General features: G+C 40.4%; 1 protein-coding gene across 1 annotated transcript; it reads left to right on the top strand.

Annotated features, from left to right (window-relative positions):
• The first annotated feature begins 508 nt into the window (after positions 1-508).
• On the top strand, positions 509-2,343 carry LOC145121628 (uncharacterized). Its single transcript, XM_079057347.1, has 2 exons — positions 509-530; positions 1,883-2,343. The coding sequence occupies exons 1-2, from the start codon at positions 509-511 to the stop codon at positions 2,341-2,343; spliced, it is 483 nt and encodes a 160-aa protein (XP_078913473.1).
• Positions 2,344-13,342: the final 10,999 nt, after the last annotated feature.

Here is a 13,342-nt window from a genome sequence, read left to right as displayed (position 1 = left end):
GCTGATATGTTTGTATGTTTCTGATTGTCTTTGTGAATTTTACTGATAGGATTGTATGTTTTATGTATGTGGGGTTGATGTGGACCCGAAACAGCTACATGCTATTATATAGAGTCATTATGGACCCGGGGTTGATACGGGCCCGACACATTTACGTGTTGTTATATGGACTCGAGATTGATACAGACTCAGGGGTTGATATGGACCCGACATAACTACATGTTGTTATATACATATATGGTGTGTGTGGTATTTTGGGGAACTCGATAAGCTTTGTGCTTACGGTTTTGTGGTTTAAACATTTTCAGGTACTTCCAATTTCAAAAGGAAGAGACCAACTTGATTGCAATGCATCACTTGAAGATTTATTCCGCAATGATTTTTTAAGATTTACTTTGAAGTTTTGAGAATACTTTTACTCTGTTCGTCCTTTGGGATAATGAATGAATGATTTTGACTTATTTAAAAACAAAAATTTATCTTGGTATATTACGAGACGTTACTCAAAATGCATGTTCAAAAATCAAAAGGTACTTTAGATTTGAATTTACAAGAGTCGATGAGTCCAATCACGTTGTTTTCAAGTCTGAATTCTCTATGATGAAGACCAATGAGCTTTTGCTCCTCACCTATTACTTTGATAACCAAAACTTAACCAAAGGGGTTTCTAGTTTCCCATGTTAAAGGATCTAGTAATTCCTTCTAAACTACTCGATAGAAATGGGGAGACGATGCAAAGAGATCTAGTTAATCTTTTGGTAGAATCCTCCACCTCTTCTAAACAAAAACTTACCAACCATTGAACCTAGACACCGAGATCTCACTGATAATTCTAATGTTGGAGTTATTCATGTAAAAGATGGTGCCAAGGAGTTTTTTAGGGTCAGTGAAAAACATCTTTATTTGAACGATGATATAAGGGTAATTATAAAAAGAGATCAACATTCCAAGTGAAGATCTCCATATCCAAAGAAGAAGATTATTGAAGAGATGAATTGGTGGATTGTAGTTTTATGGTGGTTAAAGAAAGTGACAAACTTCATTAACAATCAATTCCATCAATGAAGAATGACTACAACCACTTAGGCGGAGATGGTTGAAGCACAAAAGAAGTAACATTCGCCATATTAGGCCTCTGTCCAAACAAGGCTTTCTGGCCATGCGAGGTTTCCATCATTAGAAGACATCCCCTAAAGTGGACCAAGGAATTGTGTCAGAGTTTTATATTATCTATATTGGGATCGAGGTTCATTTATAGTATTTGTTGAAGATTTAGTGTTGCGTCATTGGGCCTGTTTTGTCTAGTCCATTTTGTATAAACGAGTTGGGCCTATCCACTCGTATTTTCTGCTAGGGTTATAGTATATAAGGTGCATGCATGCTACGTATTTTAGTTAACTCTTATAATTATCTTTGTAACCCTATTTTACGCCTCTACAGAAGCAATTCTTCATCGAGTTCTTCTTAGGCGTGACTGTTAATCATTCAGCACCAATTTGATCACATTGTGTTCTTGTTTACCTGTTTTAATCTATTCGATCATTAAGGATTTATTCCTATCAATTGGTATCAGAGCATGAGACTGTGTACATAATACGCAACTCTTCTGTTTGAAGAAATTATTAGGGTTTCCGCAAATATTGGATCTGTTAAGAGCCATCACTGATTTATTGACGTAACTCTGTGATCTCAATATTAACCTAATAAGTGTTTACAGTCTGATTAATTGCAGGTATTAAAAGATTGTTCACCATGCAGAACGACGATTCAAACATCAACTCCTTGAATATCTCAAGCAGCATCGGATCAACAACCAGAATCCCGATTCTTTTTCCTCAAGAATATGAAGTCTGGGCGATGCACTTTGAAGATTATGTTTTAGGTTCAGAAGATAATGGTTATCTGATTTGGGAAGCAATCACTCTAGGTCCGTTTGTTCACACAGAGACCAAAAGAACAATCAAAATCCAGAAAGAATACAACCAACTGCTTCTTGACGTGAAGGATCTGCCTCAAGACGAAAAAGACAAACTCTTAAGCAACATTAAAGGGATGACGATGATCAGATTCGCTTTGCAAGCAGATACTTTTTGTCTTGTAAGCTCATGTGACACAGCGAAGGCTATATGGGATAGGTTGAGAGAGCTCTATTCTGCAGACGCAGATCTAGAACACTCGACTCAAACGCTCTTGTTATCCGAGTTTGGCGAGTTCGTTCAAAAGCCTGAAGAAACTCTGAATGTCACTTTCAATCGATATAATCATATTCTCAGCAAGATGACGAAGCACGGGATTGGACGTGAGCTGATTGAGCAAAAGGTCACGTTCATGAACGGACTATGATCAGAGTGGAAGGCAGTGGTGTCAACTGTTAAAGCACACGAACAGTTCAAGAACTATACTCTTGCGAGGCTTGTGGGAATTCCGAAGACGCGAGAGAGTGAAGTAATGAAAGAAGAAAAGGTGGTGTCTAGGATGGGGTCTTTAGCCTTAGTTACGAAAGGCAAGACTGTTGCTGATGCCGGATCTGATTCAGATGATTCTGAGTACGAGCTCTCAAACGAAGATTTTGCTTTAATGGTGTCTAACCCTAAGCGTTTTTGCTAGGAAGAAGTTTCCCTCAAGCAAAAATAGGAACTGGCAGGGAAGCTATAGCTCAGAGAAAGTGAAAGAGGAGAACAAAAGTGGATCTCAGAAAGAGGAAGAGAAGAAGGAGAAAAAGGTAGCTAGTGACTCCAGATACGATTGCAATTATTGTCATGGTAAAAACCATCTTGCAAAGGAGTGCATGTTGCGAAGGAAGAATGAGAAGAATAAAGGAGAGGATCAGGAGGCCTATCACATGCAAAAGCTGGAAGAGATTAAGAAGAAGAAATCTAATGATTATTCTATGCCTGCTTTTGTTGTACAGGAAAACTTGGCTCAAGGTGAGTTCGGAGGATTGGAAGTCTGGTCAACAGAATCAGAGGATGAAGAAGTACGCAAGCCCACACATGGAAGGGCGTTTGTTGCGAAAGAACATAATTCGTAGTACTCAGGAAGATGCTTGATGGTGACTGAAGGAGGATCGCAGATGCAGGAGAATGCAAGTGGGAGTGGAAGGAGTGAAGATAGCTGTTTCGCGGCAAGGCCTGTTCCAAAACAGATCAACGAATGCGAACAACTGATCAATAAGGTAAATTCCATTCTTGAATCACTTAATATTCCTGTATCTAGATACGAAACAGAACTTAATGATCTAAAATTCACCTTTTCAAGTATAAGCGATAGTTTAAAGCGAACCCGACTATCAAACTCTAACCTAACCGATCAATTGGGCAGGGAAACATCCAAGAGTAAGGAGAGACGTATGTGGATCCAGAAGGTTGAGTTGGATTTGTCTAAGTCTAGGGACGAATCTATTTATTTGCAGAGAGATAATTTAATGCTTTTAAAACTGCAAAACATTTTTTGTGTGATTGCAAAAAGGCTTTACTTTAATATTACTCAACTACACCTTGATTGTGAAATCGGTAAGAAAATCCATAAAATGATTTGCCATTTCTCGAATTAAAGGAAGACGAAATAGACCCAGACACCTACACATGCGAATTTATTGTTTCGTCTGAAGAAACTTCTGATGCATACAAAGTCGGACTTGAACGTATTGAAAATTACATTAAGTCCAAGGACCACAAAAACATGTGGAAACAACTTCTGGATGAAAATGAAAAAAAGCAGATCAAATCTGATACTGTGCAAAAATTTGATTCATTGAATGCCAATTTGAGTTCAGAAAATAAAATAAATGTTGAAAGCACTTCTAAATTCGATGAGGATAGTGACATGAGTGACATTTCTGTAGAGGATGAGGTTGACTGCTCAGCGTTTGTTAAAACTGAATCTCAACCTACGAAAGCTCTTATTTCTGAAAATTCTTTTGGGTTCGCAAGAGTTGTTTAAAACAAACCTGAAATTTTGAAAGAAAAAGCAACTGTTTTTCCAAAAGTTCAAACAACGCCCAATCAAGTTTTTAAAGTTAATGGGGTAACCAAAAATCAAACCGTCGAGCTAAATACCATTGTAGACGAAGACAACAAAGACGGATGTGATGAACTCTTATGGTCAGCTCCCATAGATAATGCTGACGAAACCGTTATTTTATCTGAAAGAGCTTCTTGGAAAGTCAAAGGGAGATACGTGGCTGAACCCTTAAATAATCGCTCAACATTTGCAAAAGGTAGCCCAAGTGGTACCAAGGAGGTTCGCAGCGAACCTAACCCCGTGAAGAGCGAACCCGAAGTGAGAAAAGGGAATCCTAAGGTGAACATCCATAAGTCATCAAAGCAACTTGCTGATCAAAAACGACAAAGGAATGACAGATATAAAAGAAATCTCAATGAAAGGAAGCAATTTTCGCAATCCCAAAATTCAGATTACGTTCGCTACAAAAGAAGAATGAATCACAAAGAGAAAGCTCCTTCGCAAGTGAACTCCAATCAGTGTTCGCATTGTTGTTCTCATAGTCCAAGGGACTCTGAGCAAAAAGGGACTCCAAAACCCTTCTTCACAAAGCAACCAATGGAGATACCAAAGCCTTGTCACTCTCAATCCACGAAGTATACGACTAATAACATCAAAGGCAAGGAAAGCTTTTTCGGAGCTGAAAGCTCCAACTAAGAAAACAAATGCTAACCCTAAGGAAGCTGAAAAGAAGCCCGTCACGAATCAAGCTAATAACAAGAATAAAACTTTTGATTCTAAAGAAACTAACTCAAAAGATAACAAAATCAAAGTTTTCACCATCAAACGAAAAGATGAAACCACTCTTATAAAACGAACATATATGGTTGATCTTGATATTACTTTTCCTAGTTCTGTGAAAGGCTCACAAGGACCCAAGAAACTTTGGATTCCTAAATCTGCTTAAATTTTGCAGGTTATTCGTGATGAACAGTTCGACACTGAATGGTACATCGATGGTGGTTGTTCACGTCACATGACAGGAAGAAAGGAGGAACTACGGGATTTCAGGGCTCTCAAGGATGGCGGCAACGTAAAATACAGGAATAAATATTTTGGCAGAATAAAAGGTTACGGCATGATAACGAATGGGGAATTCTCTATTCGTAAAATGGCTTATGTTGAAGGCTTGCAGGACAACCTAATCAGTATCTCATAGTTGGTTGTGGGAACCAGATTGAAAGTGTCATTTGATGACGAAGGATCAGAAATCATTGAAAAGAAATCCAAGACTGTTCTTCTGAAATCACAACGAAAGGGTGAAATGTATCCACTGAATCTAAACCCGATATGAGGAAAGCCTGCCATTTGCCTGCTTACAAAAGCTCACTCAGACGAAAGCTGGTTATGGCATAGGCGTCTTTCACACTTAAACTTCAAAGACATCAACAAGCTCGTTCTTGGTGATCATGTGCGAGGACTTCCTCTATTGAAATTCGACAAGGATCATTTGTGTGCAACCTGTGAGATGGGAAAGCAAAGCAGAAAGAGTCATCCAACTATCGTAAACACGAAGGTCATCGAACCTTTGGAACTTCTGCACATCGACCTTTGTGGACCTTCAGCTATTGAAAGCGTTGGTGGTAGTAAATATATTCTAGTAATTGTCGATGATTTTTTCCCGTTTCACTTGGGTGTTCTTTCTTAGACAGAAATCTGAAGCAACACCAAAGCTTAAGGACTTTATCAAGAAAATCGAACTTCAACTGCGAAAGCTGGTTCGCAACGTGCGCAGCGATAACGGGCTAGAATTCAAAAACCAAGCGTTTGAAGAATTTCTTGCTGAAAAGGGAGTCACACACAACTTCTCTGCTCCCTACACTCCACAATAGAATGACGTAGTTGAAAGACGAAATTGTTCCTTATGTGAAGTTGCACGAACCATGCTAACGTTCGCATGTCTGCCACTCTACTTATGGGCTGATGTGATAGCTACCGCTTGCTTTACCCAAAATCGATCCATTCTAAATAAGCGATTCTCAATAACTCCTTATGAAATCATAAATAATCGCAAACCTAACGTTAAGTTTTTCCATGATTTTGGCTCCAGGTGTTTTATCTTCAACTCCAAAGAACAACGGAACAAGTTCGATGTGAAAGCTGACGAAGGTATATTCTTGGGATATTCACTAACATCCAAGGCATATAGGGTTCTCAACAAACGCTTAATGAAGATAGAAGAAACCTACTATGTCACGTTTGACGACAATTATCTAAAGCGAATTCAGTCGAACGAATGTTAGATCAAGGAAATATTTCCTAAACCTTGTCCAGCCGTTATTCATATGTCTAACCTTTATGAAGAATTCATGTTACTCTTTGATGAACCTGAGAAAACTATCTCATCTGAAGCTAAGGCAGCGGATAATAAAGTCGACGAACTTAAGAAGATTATCGATGATGCTGCGAAGGACATGCCACAACAGCCATTCACTGCGAATGTACCTCGAGACAAACGCACCACTTTCCAGGGGGAGAATTATGGGTCTAACACACAATTCCAGGGGGAGGATGCTACACCTCTAACCACGAATGCTTCTCTACAGGGGGAGCATTTTGCATCACCCATTTCTACTGAGCCTCCTTCTGATGGAGATTGTTCCCCACCAACTATGACCCACGAACCTCCATTCGCAGGTGATGATTCAATTCCTGAGGTCAACGAGTTCGCATCATTCGAGGGGGAGAATAAAGAAGCGAATGATGACTCGGACGCTCAATCTGTTCAATCTGAATTCGAGGAAGTAAATGCTGAGCTAAATCCATCCTTAGGTCCAAATTATCCTCCTATGACCAAATGGACAAGAGATCACCCAAAAGCTCAAGTTATTGGTGAATCCTCTGCAGGTGTCCTTACCCGTTCTCAACTGAAAGCGAAGCAAACTGCATTATTCTCCAAAGTAGAATTTTGTATGTTTAATTCGTATCCAAGATTGAACCCAAAACCGTCAACACTGCTCTCGATCACTCTGACTGGGTGCAAGCAATGCAAGATGAACTCAATGAGTTCGAACGAAACAAAGTTTGGAGACTAATTCAAACTCCCCCAGATGCATCGGTTGTTGGTTTAAAATGGGTGTTTCAGAATAAAATGGATAAAGAAGGGAATGTGATCAGGAATAAAGCTAGACTTGTGGTCAAAGGTTATTGCCAGGAAGAAGGGATTGACTACGAAGAGACCTTCGCACCCGTTGCAAGGTTGGAATCCGTTCGCATCTTCTTGGCATATGCAGCACACAAAAATTTTGAAGTTTTTCAAATGGATGTGAAGTGTTCATTCTTAAATGGAGAACTAGAAGAGACTGTTTATATGGAGCAACCACCTGGATTTGTAAATGAAAAATATTCCAACCACTGTTATATTCTTGACAAACCAGTTTACGGTCTAAAGCAAGCTCCAAGAGCCTGGTATGAAACACTAACTCGTTTTCTTAAAATGTCCAAATTCAAGCAAGGTTCGGTTGGCCCAACCTTCTTTCGCAAGAAAGAGTGTGACCACTTGATGATCATACAAATTTATGTTGATGACATCATCTTCGGATCTACTAATCCCAGCCTAACAGCTGAGTTCCGAAAGCTGATGGAAACTAAGTTTGAGATGAGCTCATTAATTTTTTTCTTGGCTTAAACATTAGACAGGGACTGGAAGGAATTTTCATCAATCAGGAGGCTTACACGAAGACCCTACTTCCTAAGTTTGAAATGTTGGGAGACTCAAAGATGAAGGTCCCAATGGCATTCGGATCAAAACTGACTCCTTCGCTGGATAAACCAGCTGCTGATATGACCCTTTATCGTCGGATGATAGGTTCACTCATGTATCTAACAACTAGTAGATCAGATATTATGTTTTCAGTTTGTTATTGTGCTAGGTTCCAAGCCAACCCACGCGAACCTCATAAGGTGGCTGTCAAGAATATCTTCCGGTATCTAAAACGAACGTCATCTCTTGGAATATGGTATCCTGCGAACTCAGGTTTTTTCGTACAAGCATTTTCAGATGCTGGCTTAGGCGGTTGCGGTTTGGATAGAAAAAGCACAACTGGTGGATGCCAATTTCTTGATGGCAAGCTAGTGAGTTGGCAATCAAAGAAACAAACATACGTTTCATTGTCAACAGCTGAGGTTGAATATATAGCCGCAGCTTCGTGCACATCTCAAGTCATTTGGATTCAAAGCGAACTTCGCGTTTATGGCATAAATATGAAAATAATTCCTCTATATTGTGACTCCGAAAGTGCCATTCGCATTTGTCACAACCCAGTGTGTGGCAATCCGAAATTTCTATCTTGTACTATTATCCAAATCAAAGCAAAGTCAGACTCATTTCTGTCACTTCTAGCCTTGTTTTGAGTCATTTGAGTGTTCTAAACCTAGTAGCTTCAAGTTAGAAGTTTGGATTTGAGTCCCGCAAGCTCACCCGACACAAAAAGTGGCCAAACACTCCAACTCGAGGAGTGTACGGTCGTACACTTGGGTGTGTGGCCTCACACCCCTCCTCCGGCAGCACACTCTCATCTGGCAGCACACTCATGCCTACAAGATAGAGTCTTGGCCTTCATTCAATCCTTTTCACCCTCCTAAGGCAAGAACTCGTTTTCTCTCAAGTAACTCCCGATTTTTCAGCTAGATCTTCAAGTGGTAAGTGTTCTATCCATTGATTTGTTGATTCCTTACTCCATCTAGTGTAAATCACTGATTTCATACATGAAATCACTCCTTTTGTTTAGATCTTCAAGTGTTCTCCAAGAACACCAAGAACACCTACTAAGTTCTTGAGCTCCAAACACCCCCATACACTTATACACTGTAAGTACCCTACTCCTACATGTGTTTAGCTATATTTGAGCCTTGTTAAAAGTCCAGAACTCGATCTTCAAGGAGTGTGCGGCCGCACACATTCATGTGGCCGTACATCCCTTATTTTAGTGCTTTAGGGCCTTAAACTCAACTAGTATGCTTGCAAAGGATTAAACACACTTAAGGGATACAAGATATAACCTTGAAAACATGTTTTTGACCATTTTCCCTATTGCATTAATCACACATGAATAATAACTAGAACAAACATAAAGATTTTCTATTACTTTCAAATTGTTATCAGACTTATGTATTTCAAACACTTCAAAACATTTTATTAAACTCTTTTAAATGCTAAATCCTTCATCATACTCTTTTAAACTTACATTATTGTCAAACTCATATCTATACAGATATATTTATATAAGTAAGGTTTGAAGGACTTAGGACTGATAGCTCACTTTATTTCCTGTTCCTTGTTAGGTTGTGGACTTAGGGTATCTCGTTATTTGTCTGAATGTCGTTGAAACCTTAATTATATATCGTATATATGTGTTAGGATATAAATGCTTTCACTTCAGTTCAGTACCTTTGGGTAGCAAAGGCATACATACAACATTACTAATTAACTATAATAGGTATAGTTAAGAGATCACTACCCACTATTACTATTACAACAACACATACAAGAGTCAGTACAGTTTCGAGTCATTGCATACATACTATAATGAGAAACAACACATACTATACACTATACAAGAGAACATACTATACATTATACAAGAGGATATACTATACACTAGTGCAGGGAAAACAGTACTACACTATGGCATACTATACAAACATTTGAATACGATAACTAAAATGTGACATACTACTTCTCGATATGACACTACATTATTGTATCATTTTGTAACCCGAGTCTCCTGGAGGGAGAGTGGGCATTGTGTGTATAGATCTATACGGGACAGACACTCCCACACCCCGACTGCTAGCTACAGTCCCAGCCGATAAGGCCAAGGGGTGACAGAATGTTACCTCACTACACATGACACCGGAGGGTCATCAGTTATTCAGTCGTCGATCAGCATGGTTACATACGAGTTCACATTTAAACCTTTAATTAACCGACTAAGAATTAAAGGCAAACAGACTCCCCGAGGTGTATTGTACATTTAATATTACCTGGAGTCTGCATTTCTATCACCTTATGGCCAGCAGTGTCACTGCTGAGATAAAACATTATTTTTCCCCTATTACATTTATTTGTAATCATCTCACATAAACGGTGACTTAAACTATATTTTTATAATGATAGTTTCACTGGGAAAAACTCTTACATTTACAAAAGAACAAACATGCAAATAGTTGGGTCTTGGTAGAAGACTACGTTTCAGTAGAAAATATAGGATTTTCTAGGTTGTTTAACCATTTACCAACATTTACAAACGTTTACAACCAGCTACGAACACTTACACTACGTTGTTACAAACATTTTCATACAAGCAATGACACTAAATACTTATGAACTCACCAGCGTTAATGCTAATAAACTCTTTCAAAATAACTTGTATTCTCAGGTCATCAGTAGACAGGTACCGATGAAGCTTTTGAGAAGATGGAGCACATGCAAGACTCGTCTTTTATTTTGATCATTCATTTTGGTGTCTTACAAACTATACAGAACACGCTTGTATTAAAATTATTCTATTAATGCAATGGATGTTGTTGCTTGTTTACTATTATGCTTTGTTGTGATACTGTACATGAAGTCCTCCACCCCAGAACGTTTCCGCCGTTCCGGTTTTGGGGTGTGACAGATTGGTATCAGAGCATTGTTTATAGTGAATCAAGTATATCAACCCATAAAAGATATACAAACTATAAACGCATCGGGATTAAAACACTCTGACCAAGAATTTATACTTTTAAATAATAAAATATTTAACTAAGTATACATACATTCATACTAAGGTCGGTATCATACTAGGTCAGAACAAAAGTATTACGATTGTTGAACAACACAATTAGGCTTAGAGACATATAGTCAAGTCTAGGGGGATATAGCCTGATCAACTATATTTTCCGAAGAGTGACTAGCATGTGCCTAAGAATGATTGTGGTGTCGCAACAAGTCTAAAAACTTACCAATACCACTACAACGAGAACATTAGAACATAACACAAACCTAAAATACTATAGGAGTATTTTGTGTTACTATAATTACTTATGTGCAAACTAAAAAGGGCCATCTTATAATTATCATAATTAGTACGTCTATTAACTATTCTTTTCCCCTATTCTCGCGTAGATAACATGGCTGGCTTCCATCTTCCCGGCGATCCGTATTTTCCCAACCAAGGCAATGGTGGGTGGCTCGATGATGAGCCAGAAGAGGATCATCCAATCCATTTGGATGATCACCTCGTAGAAGGCTTTTCGGATGGCTCTGACTCCGAACCAGAGGTCAACAATCTACCCCAAGAAGGACAAGTCCCAAACCTCAACCCCCGTCCAGCATTTCAAGGTCCCACACCCTTGTGGGCAACAAACTTGGACCGTTAGAGGGATGAGCAGGGTCAGCCTTTACCTTTCAACGGAGATCGAAGCTTTTACAATATAAGCGAGGGAGGCTCAGCTGACCGAGTCCTACCCATTATGGTCCGTAGGATTGCTCAGAATGTTGAGCAAGGTCGTGCAGCCATCGACCGAGTGATGGAAGTTGACGCCAACTATGGCATTAACACGATTCACATTCGCCAACTCAAAAAGGCTATGGAAAGGACTAGGAGAACCAATGAGGCCCTGCATCAACAACTAACTGCATCTCGAGCTGAAGTCATAGAACTCCGAGTGCGTCAGAGGGCGCATGAGCGGCATCTTCAAGAAGTTGTACGTCAGCTGGCAGATCTGAGGTTTCGCCCGAGGAATACCCGTCACCGGTAGAAGATGTCGACTCATCTTTTCTTTTGGGTTGAGGAATAGCCTTTCCTTACTGTGCTCTATGAAGCACTTGTCTGTAAAATATTCCTATCTTTCAAAGTACTTTAACTAGGATTCTAAGCTGTCAACATTTTCCCTTATGGTTTGATGTAAGACCTACTGTTAGGTCATTTTTCCCGAACTCATTTACAGCATTAATGCCAGTAATATTGACATATAGCTAATCTATTGAAAAGTCTTTACTCTTATGTTTCCCTACTCTATTGTGGTGTCTCTATTTCAACCATACACTCATTCTAGTGGTTGGGCTATGGCGATTTAATCCATGGACCACTCTCAGCATACTTACAATTGATTCTTACTATTATCATCATCTATATAAACTTTCAGTAAAAGATGCCGCCTCGCAAGCGTTCGACCTGAGGCACGCCTGTAAATCGAACTCCACCACCACCACCCCCTCCGCAGTTTGATGCGGTGATGTTTCAGGCTGCTGTGACCGCAGCAGTGACCGCAGCCATGGCTCAAGTGAATTCTGGTGGTGTTAGTGGAGCTGGAACGGGTACCAACTCTAGCCATGGTGAAATCCAACCACGTGCACGGGAGTGTACCTATAAAGACTTCATCAGCTGCAAACCAGCGTACTTCAACGGAACAGGAGGGATCATTGCGCTGTCCCAATGGATCGAGAGAATAGAAGCAATCTTTGAGATGTGCTCTTGCCCTGAAGGAAGCAAGATAAAGTTCGCTGCTTGCACCTTCACCGAAAGGGCCCTGACATGGTGGAATGGACGTGTCAAATCACTCTCACTGGTAGCAGCTAACGCTATGGGCTGGGAGACACTGAAGGATCTTATGGCGAAGGAGTACTGCCCGAGGGGTGAGATTCAGAAACTCGAGGAGGAACTGTGGAACCTTAATATGAAGGGTTCCGACATAGTGGCTTATACGGCCAGATTCAGCGACCTGGTGACTCTATGTCCCAACATGGTCCCCACTGAAAGCAAGAAAGTTGAAAGATACATCTGGGGTTTGGTACCCCCGTATCGAGGAAACGTTCTAGCATCAAACCCTGCGACCTTTGATAGTGCCAAGGAATTGGCCCAAAGGCTTATCGATCATGAGGATCCTTCTCCTCCAACAACAACTACAACGGCTACCTCCGATCCAACCAAAGCAGCCGACAATAAGAGGAAGCGTTGGGATCGAAAGAAGGGCAAATCAGCTCAACCCTCTTCTAAGAACCAACAAACTGTGGCTGTCCATGCTGCTACAACTCCTGTTGCCCCTGTACCAGCCAAGCCATACGCAGGGACCCTACCCAAATGCACTAAGTGCAATTTCCATCATAACGGCCCCTGCTGGGAAATGCACTACACCAATTGCGACCGGAAGGGCCATACCGTCCGGTTTTGCAGAGCACCACCCAAACCCATCACCCAGGTCCCCGGTACAGGAGTAAGCCAGGCCTGCTACGGGTGTGGCGAGATAGGGAACTTTAAAACAAACTTTCCGAAAGTTGGGAATGCAGGAGGAGCAGGACGACTACTTGCTATTGGCCACAATGAAGCCGTGGCAGACCCCACAGTAGTCACGG

The sequence above is a fragment of the Lactuca virosa genome, chromosome 1 (assembly GCF_052849685.1).
Source record: "Lactuca virosa cultivar CGN04683 chromosome 1, Lactuca_virosa_CGN04683_v6, whole genome shotgun sequence".
NCBI classification, from domain to species: domain Eukaryota; kingdom Viridiplantae; phylum Streptophyta; class Magnoliopsida; order Asterales; family Asteraceae; genus Lactuca; species Lactuca virosa.
Note: the sequence above shows the minus strand (reverse complement) of the source record. Positions and strands in the feature narration are given on the sequence as shown.